Source organism: Acinonyx jubatus, chromosome C2 (assembly GCF_027475565.1).
Source record: "Acinonyx jubatus isolate Ajub_Pintada_27869175 chromosome C2, VMU_Ajub_asm_v1.0, whole genome shotgun sequence".
Classification (NCBI taxonomy): Eukaryota; Metazoa; Chordata; class Mammalia; order Carnivora; family Felidae; genus Acinonyx; species Acinonyx jubatus.
The window spans coordinates 143,240,399-143,255,294 of NC_069384.1; the positions used below are offsets into that span (position 1 = coordinate 143,240,399).

Consider the following 14,896-nt stretch of genomic DNA (forward strand, 5'->3'; position numbering starts at 1 on the left):
AATACATTTATTGTATAATCACTCTTCACATTGGCTACCTGCTTCCTCAAATGAACATTGCTTTTTTAAGGGGATATATTAATGTAGGGCCAATTTGAACTTTGTAACTAAACAGAATTAGGTCTATCTCTGAAGGACAAACATAAAGGAGAGAGAGAGAGAAGGAGGGCATGTACTTGTTCTGAAATTGGCTATTAAATAAAAATAGCCCCGATCCTGCATTTCCAAATATTAATTTTGCAAATACAAGCAAGGAAAAGACTGCTGTCTTTAAAAACATTGAGATTTATTACGTGAAGAAGGGAATACACTTGTCTGGCTTGGCTCTTAGAATGCAGTTAAGGCAGTGGATTACATCAGGGTGCCTGGTTTCAGCACAATCTAAGAAGGTGAGGGAGTTGGAGAGAGAGAGGATGCCTTAGGCACTAGGCCAGGAGCTTTGAATTCATTCATTGCCCAGAGCCAATATATAATTAAGGTAATATTATTATTACCCTTAATTTTGGTTTAGTGTTCTGTGCCTTTGGACTCCTTGCTCTCAAACCAGAAGAGATAAGATTTGAACCTAGACTGTATGATGCTGGCATAATTGTCCTTCAGTCACACCGAACAGTTCTCTCTGTTAAATACAGTTGTCCAGTGTTAGCCACCTTGGGGACTGTGTTTTTCTTAACATCAGCACTGTGCAGTGGAGCCTGAAGAGCGCTTGGCACAGGACTGTACAGATATTGGCAGACCAGATAGAGGTTGGAAGAGATGACTTGAAGATCCCCATCTTCCCTGCAATTTTACAAGGAGAGGAGGTGCAGTCCAGACCTGAGGAGTGGCCGGTTGGAGACTAGGGTGTCTCAGTCTTTAATGTGCATATAATCACCTGGAGATCTTGTCAAAATGTAGAGGCTGATTGAGTAGATCGGCAGTGGGCAAACGATGCTGAATTTCCGCCAACTCTCGAGTGATGTCATTGCTGCCCGTCCACAGACCACAGGTAGAGTAAGAAAAGCCTTTGTGATCTCCGCTTACAGTGCCATTTCCCTAGTGAACCAGGTCCTGACCTTAGTTAGGACGTTGTACTTAACCATCCAGGTCTCAGTTCTCTAAAGTTCATTTAACCAGCATGTCCTAGGATCATTGAAATCCCATTGTCTTTAGGCAGCTAAAACTCTTCAAGCGAGTTCTGTCTCTAAGAGAGGAGACCTGAGTTGTAAGTTATGGATCACCAGCTATGAAAGGGACACAGGAGAGTTGGTGCCATCAGCCAGAATACCAGTTTTCATATTACAGTAAAATTTCCTGGGGGAAAACATATCTTTCATTGTTGAGAAAAAAAAATACTCACTTTCAACTTCTAAATAAATGAGTAATCGTGAGTATAATGGCTTGACCATTCAAATTCTTGGCATCCTTTCTGAATCACAGATCTGAAATTGTGCCTCATAAGGTACCGATGTATTTCCAAAATTCCTTTGAGATGAGTCCAGCCTAATTGCGATGAGAAGGAAAGTGGGCTTCCTACTCCTGTGTTTCGGGAGGGCATTGTTTGAATTTGATTTAACTGGCTTCTGATATCTTTGGTTTGCAGTGCATTTAGGGTGTTTCTTTGAGGTAACTTTCAAAGAAACAAAAAACTCAGGAAAAGTCACTAATGACTAGGAGGCTTTAAGAGTATTGCTTATTCTGATTTTATTAATTTTAAAAATCTTTCAAGATGTTGGCATAAAATCAGTTTTGCAAATCAGTTGGCTAAGGCATTATGTAAAGCTCAGAAATCTTTAAGAAAGAGCTAGGCAATTGGATGCTGAAAATAATAGATTAACAGGATCATAACAATCCATATATATTGACCAGGAAAGGTAGCCACATGCATTAGTAAGAGGGAAAAAAAAGGCAGATTATAAAACTGCATAGTCTGATACCACTTGGGTTAAAAATAAAGAAAAAAAGTAAATGAACAGTTTGTTTATTTTTGAGCTGTGGCGTCATGGCTAATTTCTTTCCATATTGACTGAAATTTCCTCAATAAAATTATATAACTTTTAAAATTAGAAGAAAATAACACTACTATTTATTTTTTTTTGCGGGGGGAATGGACAGTTGGGGAGCCATTTACAAAATCTTAACTACAAATATTTTTCATTTCATGATTTTTGATAGCAAGAATAATTTTTATTACCCTATAAATCCCTAAGTGCTTCTAATGCATATAATAGTAAGAGCTCAAGAATTATTTTTGGTGGCTATTTCAAGTTAGAACATCAGAAGGAATCATAAGAAAGTTTCTCAGGAAGGTAGACCATAGCACTAAGGTCTAGGCAGAAAGGGATTTACATTTATTTCAGTGAATACTATTTTGTTTGCTTGATTTTCATTATTTATTTATTTATTTATTTATTTATTTATTTATTTATTACTCCATGCATTCTGTTACTCTCATTTATATATACACCTAAGTTTCTTTATTTTTAAAATTTGAATACAAAACTAGAATTGTAATTTGTTATATCAGGTGGGATGAAAAAAGTAATTTGGGTCTAACAGGATGTAAAAGACACCATTTCTCATAGTGATAGGGACAGTACTTATGGACATTTACTTAAAATATTTGGAATAAAGCCTATAACCACATGACTGAAGACTGCATCCAGTAAAATATGGGTATAAATTAGAAAATGCATGAGTTTTGTTAAACAGAAGCTTCCTGAGGGTTTCAAAGTGAGTTTTGTCAAAGGTTTGTGAGGAGGAAATCATACATGGAGCCTTTCCCAGGAAAGTAAGAATGGTTAAAGGAACGCCGGGCTTTGTGCAGAAATTTACATGAAATGACAAGTTGGTGGAGTGAATATCTAGATGTCGAGTGTAACAAAAACAGACTTGTAGATAATACATGTTTATCTTAAAGACAGTTGACCTGTATATAGGGTTCACTTACTCTTCCTTCCTTTTTGCTCTAAGCTACCTAATACATCTTTCTGGATGGTTGTGCTACAATATCTGTCCTCTAAAGATGAATGGCTGTGGGTCACGTGATGTCTCCGTTGTAGAAGGATGTAAAAGACTACCCACATGCTTCTTAGGCCGTTAGCTGGAGCCATTGAAAGTGTGCATTGAAACACCTCGGGGTTGCGGGTTGGGGGCCTGGGATTGTCCTCCCATGGATTCTCCGACAATCATCTCTGCTCTTCTGATGGAGGAATAGTCTATAGTTCCACATGTCTATAGGACCAGAGCAAGGAGAGGGAGGGCAGGATGGGCACTCAGGAATGAAATCATAGTTAGTTTTGCCTATCCTACTGTGCACTGGGATTGTAGAGCTATAATTAGAGTGTTCAGTTACAGCTTGCTTCCATCATAGTTACAAACTCAGTGGAATTATTTTACCAGTACCCTGGCTGGCTCCCGCAGCTACACTGCAATATACATTTGTACCTCCCGCTGTTGTTGACCGCAGAGACACATAGGACCAATGGTTCAGACAAGATGTGTATTTTCTGTGTATCCTTGAACACTGCCTCTTAGCAAAGGAAGGCTTTGCAAGATGATTCACAGAGGTTAATCTGCCCATTTGCAGCCAAGCAGACTGCTTCCTTAATCTCTACAATATTATAATAAAATAATGGTTGGTCTAGTCGAAGACCTCGGCAAATCAGTGAGTTTCTTTAATCTTAATAAAGCATAGCGATCTCTTTAAGCCCATAAATGATCCTGATCTTAATTTTGACTTTATTCAGTATAAAGAAGCAATTTCTCTTGTTTAAAAATCAATTGAATGGGGTGAGTCGGGAAGTGAGTTTTGGGATTTGAATTTGTGTTTGGTTTAATAAGACTTTTTGTGCAACATAAATGGGATGAGAAAGTGTCCCATTTTTAAGTGGCATACTACTAAGTACTTTGCTCCCTAAATTTGTCAGTCTTCATAATTGTTCTATTCTGCTGGGAAAGGCCATGTGGGACCTAATTTCTTTTCCCGGTGCTCCCTTTTGTCATTTGTGCACAAAATGTACTGAGCTTGCCCCCACCTGGAAGAAATATTTGCCATGTTCGAATACTAGCATTTTTCTTTCACTTTTTATGTGGTGCCAATCCCTCTCCATAATTCATTTGTATTTAACTTAATTCATTTCTGCTGTGCACAAAAATGCCCAACAGAGAGGTAGAATAATACATACATAGATAAATTTAGAATGTGGGTAATTTTACCATCACGCAACTCATTGAAGGACTTTGGGCGTGTTGAATCAGGCATTGAGCTCCAAGAGCAGAATTGTAGATGCAAAACCACGTATACTATATTGAAGGAAAACATGGCATTTTTCATAGGCTCACCTAACATAACCCTCTGTGTGTAAGAAGACTCTCTATGATATTTAAATTTCCTTATCTACCCGACTAGACTGTTGAACTGCCTGCGGGGAGGGACCTCATTAGAGTGTCTTTGTTTTCTCTGCAGCATCTAGCGAGCTATCTCTCTTGCACATAGTAGACATTTAGTAAATTAAGTAACAGGAAAGTCACATGATGATTCAAAAATGTACCTCATAACGGTAAATCCTGCTCCAAACACTGATGTCTCATTTTGGTGTTTCTGGCACTGGAATATCAGAATGTTTAGGTAATTAAGCTCAAACATCAGGGGAATGTAGTGAAGCAATCTGTTTACTGTATAAAGGACACCATTTCCCTTCTTATTTACCTCTATTTCCTAAATATCTGAGGGCCACAGCCCTTTGCAGAGGAAGTCCACATCGTGCTTTTTTTCTGTGTAAAAATCATTCCAAATTACTTTCTGAAGATGTTTCAAAGCATAGGTGATTTCAGATTTTGATGACTTAGATTTTCTTTCCCTCAAAATAAGCATTCTTGTTGCTGGCTTTTGCATTCTAGCAGGACTTATCTTTTGCCTTTGTTTTCACACATCTGAGTTTGGCCAAATGGCTATTATGGTTCCTCCATAGAACCCTTGCCTCATTATACAATTGCTGCAAAGAAGATACTGAAGTAATGACCGGGGTCTCTGGTTAGTTTGGTATTATAAGTATACAAGTCGTCAAGAATTCATCACTGCTACCCTGCTACCCTTCTCTGATCACATAATGCAGTGACTTAGGAAGCACAATAAAAGGAAAGGCATTCAGCCATCACTCAACATTTTAGAGATGCAGGAGCAATTAGCAGAAATGCAGAGGCAAGGAGGTAGCCTGGACTCCACAGGACCTGTAGGAAGCCTGCAAAGCATTCCTCCCTTCCTGCTGCTCACCTTCCCTACCTGAGGCTCAGGTTTTCTGCTCTGAGCTCAGACACGACAGCCGCAGATTATTAAGTCTAAACAGAAGGAGGGGGAATTTATGGGAGGGCAATTCCTAAACATTTCCACTGTCAAATTTGAGTAGGACTTCACTTGAACGTGTAATGCCTAGACACGTTCCTAGATTTTTACTCCGTTTACAAATCGCATTTGACTCACAGCTGGATCATCTCTGAAAGAAGTTGGGTGTTACATCAAGCCATCTGTGTTTCAAGTGGGCTTTCATGACAGCCATTCTGAAGAGGAAGAGCAATGCAAACGTTGTGAAATGTGGCTTAGGGTTCACTCTGAGAGCAAATCTCCCCCACCTGGCGAGATGCCACCATGGGTCCGAACCAGGAGTTCTGGTTTGAACATTGCCCTCCCCCTACCCTAGAAAGTACAACCCCGGTGTTGATAGATAGGTAAGCAGCTGCAGCAGAAACTTCAAAGAGCTGGCAGCACCGGAGAAGTACAAATAGGCTGTTGAAGATGGTCAAGAGACTTTTAACACCGTTCAGATGGGTTGCCACATAGCGGTCTGGTTGAATGGCAAAGGTCACAGAGAAGTAGCCTACAAATGCACTGAAGGAAATGAAACCAGAGCCCTCTGGGCCAATCCGTTGTTCGTAGAACTCAGTTACAATTTCTAAGAGTGTACATAAACATTTTTTTTCTATTTTTTCTCTTATGCCACCGGGCTTGCAGACCGATAAAAATAGTAAAACTTTTAAATTAACACACCAAGTTTAAAGCATTTCAGGAAAGCATTGATTCTATCTCCAATGGAATGAGTGTGTTTGGCGAGTGACCTAATTAGTATGGAGCTGGTTCTTTCTCACTGCTCTGCTTCCCGCTAATTGCAGAACTGCTGGCCTTCTCCCCTCCCCCCCCCCCACAAGGAAGAAAAACAAGGACAGGGGTGTGTGGAGAAAACAACCACATTCGGCTTTAATTCATTTGAACCTGTTGCCAAGCTTAATTATGTAACTGAGGGAGTGAGACTGGCGCACTTGCAGCCACTTGGGCTGGAGTTTCCGATGGTGACCATTCACCAGTGTTTCCTGGAGGATGTTAGCAGTTACCGCAAAGCGCTATTAGCTAGAGCTGAACTCATCTCCTCACCCTGCCCCTCTCCACATATAGGTGCAGGGGTCCCAGGCTTGATGACTTGTCAGTAAGGAAAGCAAACTGAAACCCAATTGAAGTTGCTTTCTTTTGTAGGAAATGCGTCATGATTCTCTAGGAGCAACCTTGCGTTTTATTTTGTTCTTCTGGTCTCCCGGAGTATGAGCCGTCAGGAATGCGATGCGTATTTCTACAGTCGGAGTGTTTTCCGGGATTGCTTGAGACATTTTTACCTCTGAACTTTTCATTTTAATTAGTTAAATTGAGTAGGTATGTGTGGAAAATACATACCTCAGTGAAGTATTTCCTATCTGGTGGCTTATTCTTTCTTTATAACTTTGTGTCACGGGATCTGGGCACCCCTATTGTTGTGGACTCTTCTGTAGAGGAGGTGTTTTTTTACAAAGACACCACTGTGTCTCCTTGTGGGCAAGATGGCTCTACAAACACATTCTTCTAAAAGTTCACTCATTCCCTCCCTGATTCAGAGAAAGCTCAGGTGTCTCATACCCTCACAGAGATTTCTCCTGTTTAGATTGGAGCTGAGCCCCGGAGATCAGCATTGTGATTTTGTCATATCGTGTGTAATGTGTTGGGGTGGAAGGAAGGGGAGGAAGCTAGAGGAGAAGCCACGCTGGAACCGAGGTGCAGAGTCCTGAAGACTACGGCTGCCTGGCTGGGTGGGAGCATGGCCGAGCCAGACTGGGACCACTTGGCATTATATTGTCCTTTATAGTCAAAATGTTATCAGTAGACATTTTAATCGGTTAATTCCCACTGTAGTCCGTGAAGTATTAGCATCTTTTACACATGCTTTTAATTCACTTAAACAAATATTTATGAAGCACACGCTATGTGTTAAGTACAGTCCCAATGACTGGCTACATATAATAAGTAACAACGATTAACCAAGAGTGATCTTTTTTATTTCTTCCTTCAAGTTGCAATGAGTAAAGGGAAGGATCCCTCTTTTATTTAATGTTTATTGATTTCTTTTGAGAGAGAGAGAGAGTGAGCAGAGGAGGAGCAAAGAGACAGAGAGACAGAGGATCTCCAGCAGGCTCTGCACTGGCAGTACAGAGCCCATCATGGGGCTCGAACTCACAAACCATGAGACCATGACCTGAGCCGAAACCAAGAGTTGGACCTGAGCCACCCAGGTGCCCAAAAGATCCCTCTTTTAGTAAAGGCAGCACTTCACATATGTTCTAGATTCTCTCACTCCATCACTTTCCAGCAACATTATTCTATAAATTATCCTCTTGCCCTCTGGAAGTTTTGATCTTTTGCTTTCTGTTTGATCATTCCTATCCCGATCTGAAATTGCCAAGAACAGTCCCATAGTGGGTGCAACAAATAAGTATTTGTTGAATGCCTTGAATGAATACTCTGTAGTTCCCTGGCTTCCCACTAAAATCAGCTGAGGAACACACATATACACGTACACACATGCACCACTGTGTGTGTGTGTGTGTGTGTGGGTGGGTGGGTGGGTGTGTGAGTGTGTGTGTGTATAAACACCTGGGCCATATTACCAAAGATATTGATTTACTTTCCTGGGAGTGAGAAATGGACACTAGTATTTTTTTTCATCTCTCAAGGTGATTCTAGTGTGCAGCGAAGGTTAAAAGCCTTGGTATCTCCTATCTTTAACCAAAACAGCTCGTTTGACATTGTATCACCCTCTCGCTGACCATCTCTTAATTCTCCTTCCTAGCAAGATAACAAGGAGACCTGCAAACACTCTCTCCCCCTCTCCCTCTTTGCTGCTACTCTTTAACTACCCAACAGGCTTCAGTCCCTACCACTTGCCTGAAGCAAATCATGATCATGACTCCCACGTTCCTAAGCACACTGGACATTTGCAAGCCCTCATCTCGCTTACACCGTCAGTGACACATGACAGCTGATTTCTCTCTCCTTGGAACAGCTTCTTCCCTTGTCCTTGAGACATCCTCTTCCCTTTTCATTCCCTTCTCCCTCTCTGATTCTCCTTTGCAATCTCTTGTTCCCACCTGACACCTAAATGCCGAAGTTGTTCAAGCTCCAAACTTGGGTCCTTGGTTTCTACTTACGCTAGGCGTTTTTGTCTCTTTCCGTCTCTATAAATCACATCTTTATGCTGTTGACCTCCCAATTTATATCCCCAATCCTATCCTCTTTTCTGAGCACTAGCCTAATATATCCAACTGCTCTCTGACATTTTTACTTAGATGTCTCACAGACATTTCTGACTCAACCGATATTTTAATTTTCCCTCTCCCCTGTTGGATGCTCTTCCAGGCTCCCCACTTTAGTAAATCACATCTCCACCCACCCAGTGGCTTATGCCAAAAAAATCAGTAGTAATCCTTGTCGTCTATATCTCCCCTACTTCCATCCTGGCCAAGCTATCATCAAGTCCTGCTAATTCTGCCTCCAAAATATAATTCAAACCATCCATTTCATCCCCTCCATTTTATCACCAGCCGCCATTTGTCTGGGTTGCTGTCATAGCCCCTAACTCTTCTCCCGATGACACTCTTGCTGTCCACCTTCCCCACAACAACTCAGTCTTCAGCCAGGATATTTTAAGAAATGCAAATCATTTTGTGCCACTGCTTCCCTAAGACTTTCAATAATGAACACTCAGTAGTCAGATTCTGTATTATATGCTTTCATTTCTTTCAAGACAGTTCTGCCATTTGGTACTTGTAGATTCATTTGTGTGGCTATTTGTTTCCTGTTCATCTCTCAACTCTAAAAATGCACAAGGGCGAGAAATAGGGCCATTCTTTTTAACTGCTGTGTTCATGTGCCTGGCAAAGTGCCTGAAATAGAATTTCATTTTTTAATTAAAATTTTTAACCTATTTATTTATTTTGACATAAATAGAGAGAGAGAGAGAGAGAGAGAGCGCGCGCCTATGAGCAGGGGAGGGGCAGAGAGAGAAAAGAGAGAAAGAATCCCAAGCAGACTCTATGCTGTTAGCACAGAGCCCAATGTGGGGCTTGACCCCATGAACCGTGAGATTATGACCTGAGCTGACATCAAGAGTCAGATGCCCAACCCACTGAGCCACCCAGGCACCTCAGAATTTCATTATTGAATGAAAGAATGAGCATGTGAATCGATAAGGACAACTGACCCAAGCATGTAGTGGAAGGGGGTGCCTTGTCAAATTTCACTTAGCCTGTTCTGCTGGAAATTCAACCATTAATAAATGTACGGACTAAATGAACTGCATTGAAACCACTTGTGGCACTGCTTTGTTCTGTGTCCTAACTTCAAAATCAAGGAATTTTCAAGAATTGTGTCCTCTTCCCGGTAGGCTTCAGGGGCTACTCTAAAGAATGTGCAAAGTGGGGTTATAAAGTAGTTCATTGTGTGGTGCATTTGGGAAGGGCTTATGACGACTTCACTTCAAATCCTGGACCTGGCAATGAGGCAGCTTGAAATTAGTGGGTATTTGTGACGTTTGGCTTGAGCCTCTGTTTCTTCATGTATCATGAATAGGCACGAGGCCAGTGATACATGAAGTTATCATTTCACCAGTTATCAACATGTCAACTACCCAGCACGACACATTGATACATAAGAGATAATATCTACACTTTAGTTTTACCTTCTGCTCCCCTGACCCTACTTCTTGACTTATTTTGTTCTTTTCTCCCCCTTTCTCTTTCTGCTTTTATTTTCCCCTATCTGACTCATCTTAGTGGGTGGCAAGACTCCTATTACTCACATAGTTTGAATTTTGTGGGAAGAGAAGAATTAGCAGTACTTACAGAGCGGGCTTCCCTTTGGATTAGAAACACAAACTTCGCAGCTTCTCTGCCCAGCTTTTCAAGAGCATTTTATGGTACACTGCTGTGTAACAAGTTCATTTTAGGATACCATGCTGGGAGGGAGAAAAAGAAGCAGGGATTTGAGGGGAGAAAATTAAAAAGTTAATTAAAAGAAACAACTTGGTAATTGAATTCCCTTGCGCTCTTCTTTGGCGATGGCGGGGTGGGTCCCAGAGCATGGTTACTAGGCTTGCTCACCTCCAGACTTCTGGGGAACAAGCATGAGAGTGCAGAGCAAATCCGTGACTGACAGATAAGAAGAGGATACATATGATGGGCTTGTTAGACATGCCAGGTAAAGCTGCCCTCATACTCATGCTTGAGCTTTCTAATTTTGAGATGTTCTTAGGGCAGCTGACATTACAGTTAGGCTAAAGCCCCAGACTAATATCAGCTAGTTTATGGTCCTACAGAATCGCCTTTCCATTGATTCTGTTTCATTGATTCTAGCTATTCCCCTGGCCTCACTCTGTATATGCACTTACACAGGCACAGGGGCAGAGAACAGTAGAGGGAACTCCTGTGCCTTTTTCAGATTATACTTCAGTAACAAATATGTGACACCGGTCACTGTTTAAATTATTTTTAAAGAAGCTTGACGGGCTCCTGGGTGGCTCAGTCGGTTAAGCGTCCAACTTCGGCTAGGGCATGGTCTCATGGTTCATGAGTTCGAGCCCCACATCGGGTTCTGTGCTGACAACTCAGAGCCCTGGAGCCTGCTTCTGATTCTGTGTCTCCCTCTCTCTCTGCCCTCCCCCAATCATGCTCTGTCGTCTCTCAAAAAAAGAATAAACATTAAAAAATATTAAAAAAAAAAGAAGCTTGACTATTTAATTATTCAATCACACATCACTTAAGAGTGAAAAAGTCTTAGTTAAGATGTCATCAAGGGGCACCTGGGTGGCTCAGTCAGTTAAGTGTCTGACTCTTAATTTGGGCTCAGGTCATGATCTTGCAGTTTGTGGGTTCAAGCCCCACATCAGACTCTGTGCTGACAGTGTGGAGCCTGCTTGGGATTCTCTCTCTCCCTTTCTCTCTCTGTCCCTCCCCCGCTTGCTTGTTCTCTCTCTTTCTCAAAATAAATAAATAAACGTAAATTAGAAGATATTGTCATCAAGTGAGACAAGGTTCTGTGGTGAGTTAGCATGGGCTTACGTATCAGCTGGAACTGGGTTGAGACCCTAACTCTCATTCACAACCTTCATTCATTCACACAGTCAACATACATTTATTATATTAAATGTCTACTAGGTGCCAGGCACTGTAGAGGCTGTGAGTAATCACTCGAATAAACTGATCTATCGAGGCTTTTTATTAACATGAGCTTTTTTGAGGTTTTGAAAATTGACTTCAGACATAGACTTTTCTGTCGTTTTCAGCATTTTGTGCTCCTCATCCTTGCCGCAAATTCACTGAAGAGGGTCATGGTTAAATAATGTATTACCGTACTCGTCCGATTAGCCCAAATCAGATGGCTGACGGCATACCCAATCTCCAGAAAATAAGAGACTTACAATTTTACATTTAATGGTATCGTGGTATCTCTCCTGACACATGAAGGCCAATGGCTTGAGAGCCTTTATGGTTATTCCAGAAGTTACGAATGAAAGTGTGGCCACAAACACACCGTCCCCCTGTATGATAGAGATGCAGCACTAACAAGGGGTATTGTACTTTCACAGGGTACGGTTTTGTGGATTTTGACAGTCCTGCAGCCGCACAGAAAGCAGTAGCATCTCTCAAGGCAAATGGAGTGCAGGCACAGATGGCCAAGGTAAGATGGGCGTTTCGATTTTGTTTTCTTTTGTGATCGTCTGTTTCTCCACGGCTGTGAGCTGAATCAGAACTGGAATTTGCAATGATTTGAATTACATTTAGTTGTTAGGGAAGGCAAGGCGCCTTATAATAGGTTTGGTTTGGAAAATCCTGGCTGGTTTATTTCATTGTTTCTTTGTGTATACTTATTAATATGCTCTTTTGTTATGGTGACCTCATTAGCACGTTAAGGGCACTTGTAAAGTGCTCTGTTTTGCCTGAAAAAGGAAGCGTGTGTGTGTGTGTGTGTGTGTGTGTGTGTGTGTGTGTGTGTGTCTAGGGCTTTCATCAGTGAAGAGTTTGGGAGTAGTATAATTCTCAGCAAGTTGTCATTGTTAAACTGTGCTAAAAATTATTTACTGTTATGTTGGGGACAGCTGATGGCTGAATCATGAGGTTATCTGGTCTATGCAAGGAAATGAGTTCAGTTAAAGCATACATTGTCTGGGGGGGGTGCCTGGGCAGCTCAGTTGGTTGAGCCTCCAGTTGGCTCTGGTCATGATCTCACGGTTCCTGAGTTTGAGCCCCGCATGGGGCTATGTGCTCACAGCTCAGAGCCTGGAGCCTGCTTCAGATTGTGTCTCCCTCTCTCTCTCTGCCCTCCCCTGCTTGCATTCTGTCTTTCTCTCAAAAATAAACATTTTTTAAAAAAGCATACATTGTCTGTATTGTTAGAATTTCACTTTGACCTTTATGTATAGCTTTACTAGATAACAATTTCCTAGATATTAATAAATTTCAATACACATTCGTTGTTTTGTAAAACAGTAGTCTGGAGCTTTCTCTCTGGAATCATAATGCATGTTTATACTCAAGAAAATAAATACGATCATTTTAAATAGTTTTGAATTCTAATTGCAGTGGTGATTACAAGAATATTATACATGTATGTTAAAATATCATAGAACTATACATGCATATTGATGTCAGTTTTCTGGTTTTGATATTTTGCTGTAATTATGTAAGATAAACTTGGAGGGAACTGGGTAAAGAGTGAATGGGATCTCCATATAATATCTTTACACTTTGATGTAAATCTATGATTATTTTCAAATAAAAAGTTTAAGAAAATTATTTATAGCATATAGATGCTTGTTACGTATTTGCTTCCAATTAATGGTCATTTTGGATTTATTCACATGCACCTAAAATTTTTAAATAATTTTTTGATTGCTGCTATTGAATTAATTTGTCTCTGGATTTTCAAAAGTCAGCTAAAAAAACCAACAGATCATGAAATTCAGACCTAATGCATTTGGGCCACATTCATGTATGGGGCCAATTCATGTAGTTACCATTAACCATCCCCATAAGACCAAGTCATCAAATTTTCACTCCTATGATCTTGTTATGACTGCTAACATCCCCTTATAATATTTTTCAGTTTCAGCCTGAGATAACCAGAGGTAGGGTATATGGTTTTCTTCGTCTTCAGATATCTTTTAGTAAGCTGATACCACTCATATCTGTTAATCTTTGGTTGTAGGTCACTTTCCACATAGATTATGTTGGTGGACTCATAGCCCTCTTACAACACATTAGTTGTTTTTCAAGGCTATATAAATTGGAATTTGAATTCTTTCTGCTGTGTAATATATTCCTCATCAAGAGTGTGCCTGGAGCTTCCAATTTGCTCATGAACTAAGATGGATGAAATCAATATTTGTAATTAATAAGGGAAATATATACATGTCTTGGTTTAAGGGGTACTTGGCAAAGAGTTAAGTTACCTGGCAACTTAAGCAAGGAATCCAATACCCAGGAAACAAGTGGTAAAATATAGTTGCTGGAGACAGGCAGATAGACTGAAAGGCAACTGACAAGAAAATCATTATAAAAATGCTTATGAAGAAAATGTTATTGGAGTATCTTTGATTTATTTTGTTGATGGACTAACAAGTTTTGGAAATGTTCTGGGAAAAATATATATAAATGTATGTGTAGTGTTACTTGTTGGATAAAAATCCCTATCCTCTTGCACAACAGGCAAAGAAAGTTGGCATTGATTTTATAACTACTGAAGAGCCATCATGGCTATTTTCCCTTTGTTTCTGAGCATTCTGGTACACAAGGAATCTCTGTCTCTATCTCACTCTCTCTTACACACACGTACGCCAATCACTGACCTCTTACCTAAATAGGAGGCTATCAAAGGGAATATATTTTAAAGAGCTTCTAAAAAGTGATTCATTATAGCCAGCGTTTTTACCCGCAGCCTGTCCCCGATGTTCACTGTACAATGTTCAATGTAAGGAGATTCCAATCAGAATGTTTAAAAACACTTATTTTATTTCTGGAGTTGCTGAAAGATTTCTCCCTTATCAATTATGCTGTCTGTGGAGTACGTTCTTATTCCTCTATTTTTCTCTCAGACTTTGAATCTAAAGCCCAGAGCCTTAGATCCACATCTGCGTACTAGAAAACTTTCAGCAGTAAATGGCTCTGTAATTTAACTACCCAGAAGCAAATAAATAGCCTCCCTTTGACAATGAAATGGAACAAGCTTGACCACCTGTATTAGCAGATTTCTCACTGAGCTATTGGATTTCATGGCCTTTTTTTTTCCCCTTTGTCCTGGTGATAACTATAATTTATTATCATATAAACCTGCAGTCCGCAGGGTGTGTGAAACTTGCACTATATTTTTTGCCATTTAAGTATCTACTGAATCGCCTCCTGCATCCTTGTTCCTATCAATATCCTACCATGCAGGTTGTGGTGCTACATTTTAAAGACTCTAGGATTTTAAAGCAAAAAGGCTACAAATAATCTAGGTTCCCAGTAGCAACCTGGAGTGTTCACAAAGCTGTCCAAGGGAATCGCTCTAGCTAACTTATTCCAGTGT

General features: G+C 40.5%; 1 protein-coding gene across 9 annotated transcripts in view; it reads left to right on the forward strand.

The window, feature by feature from the left end:
• RBMS3 (RNA binding motif single stranded interacting protein 3) overlaps positions 1-14,896 on the forward strand; it is a 1,316,996-nt gene that overhangs the window by 883,028 nt on the left and 419,072 nt on the right. For all 9 annotated transcript variants that reach the window (XM_053221878.1, XM_053221882.1, XM_053221883.1 and 6 more), the window contains exon 7: positions 11,919-12,010. In XM_053221878.1, the coding sequence (XP_053077853.1) occupies positions 11,919-12,010 (92 nt within the window). The remainder of the gene's footprint in view (positions 1-11,918; positions 12,011-14,896) is intronic.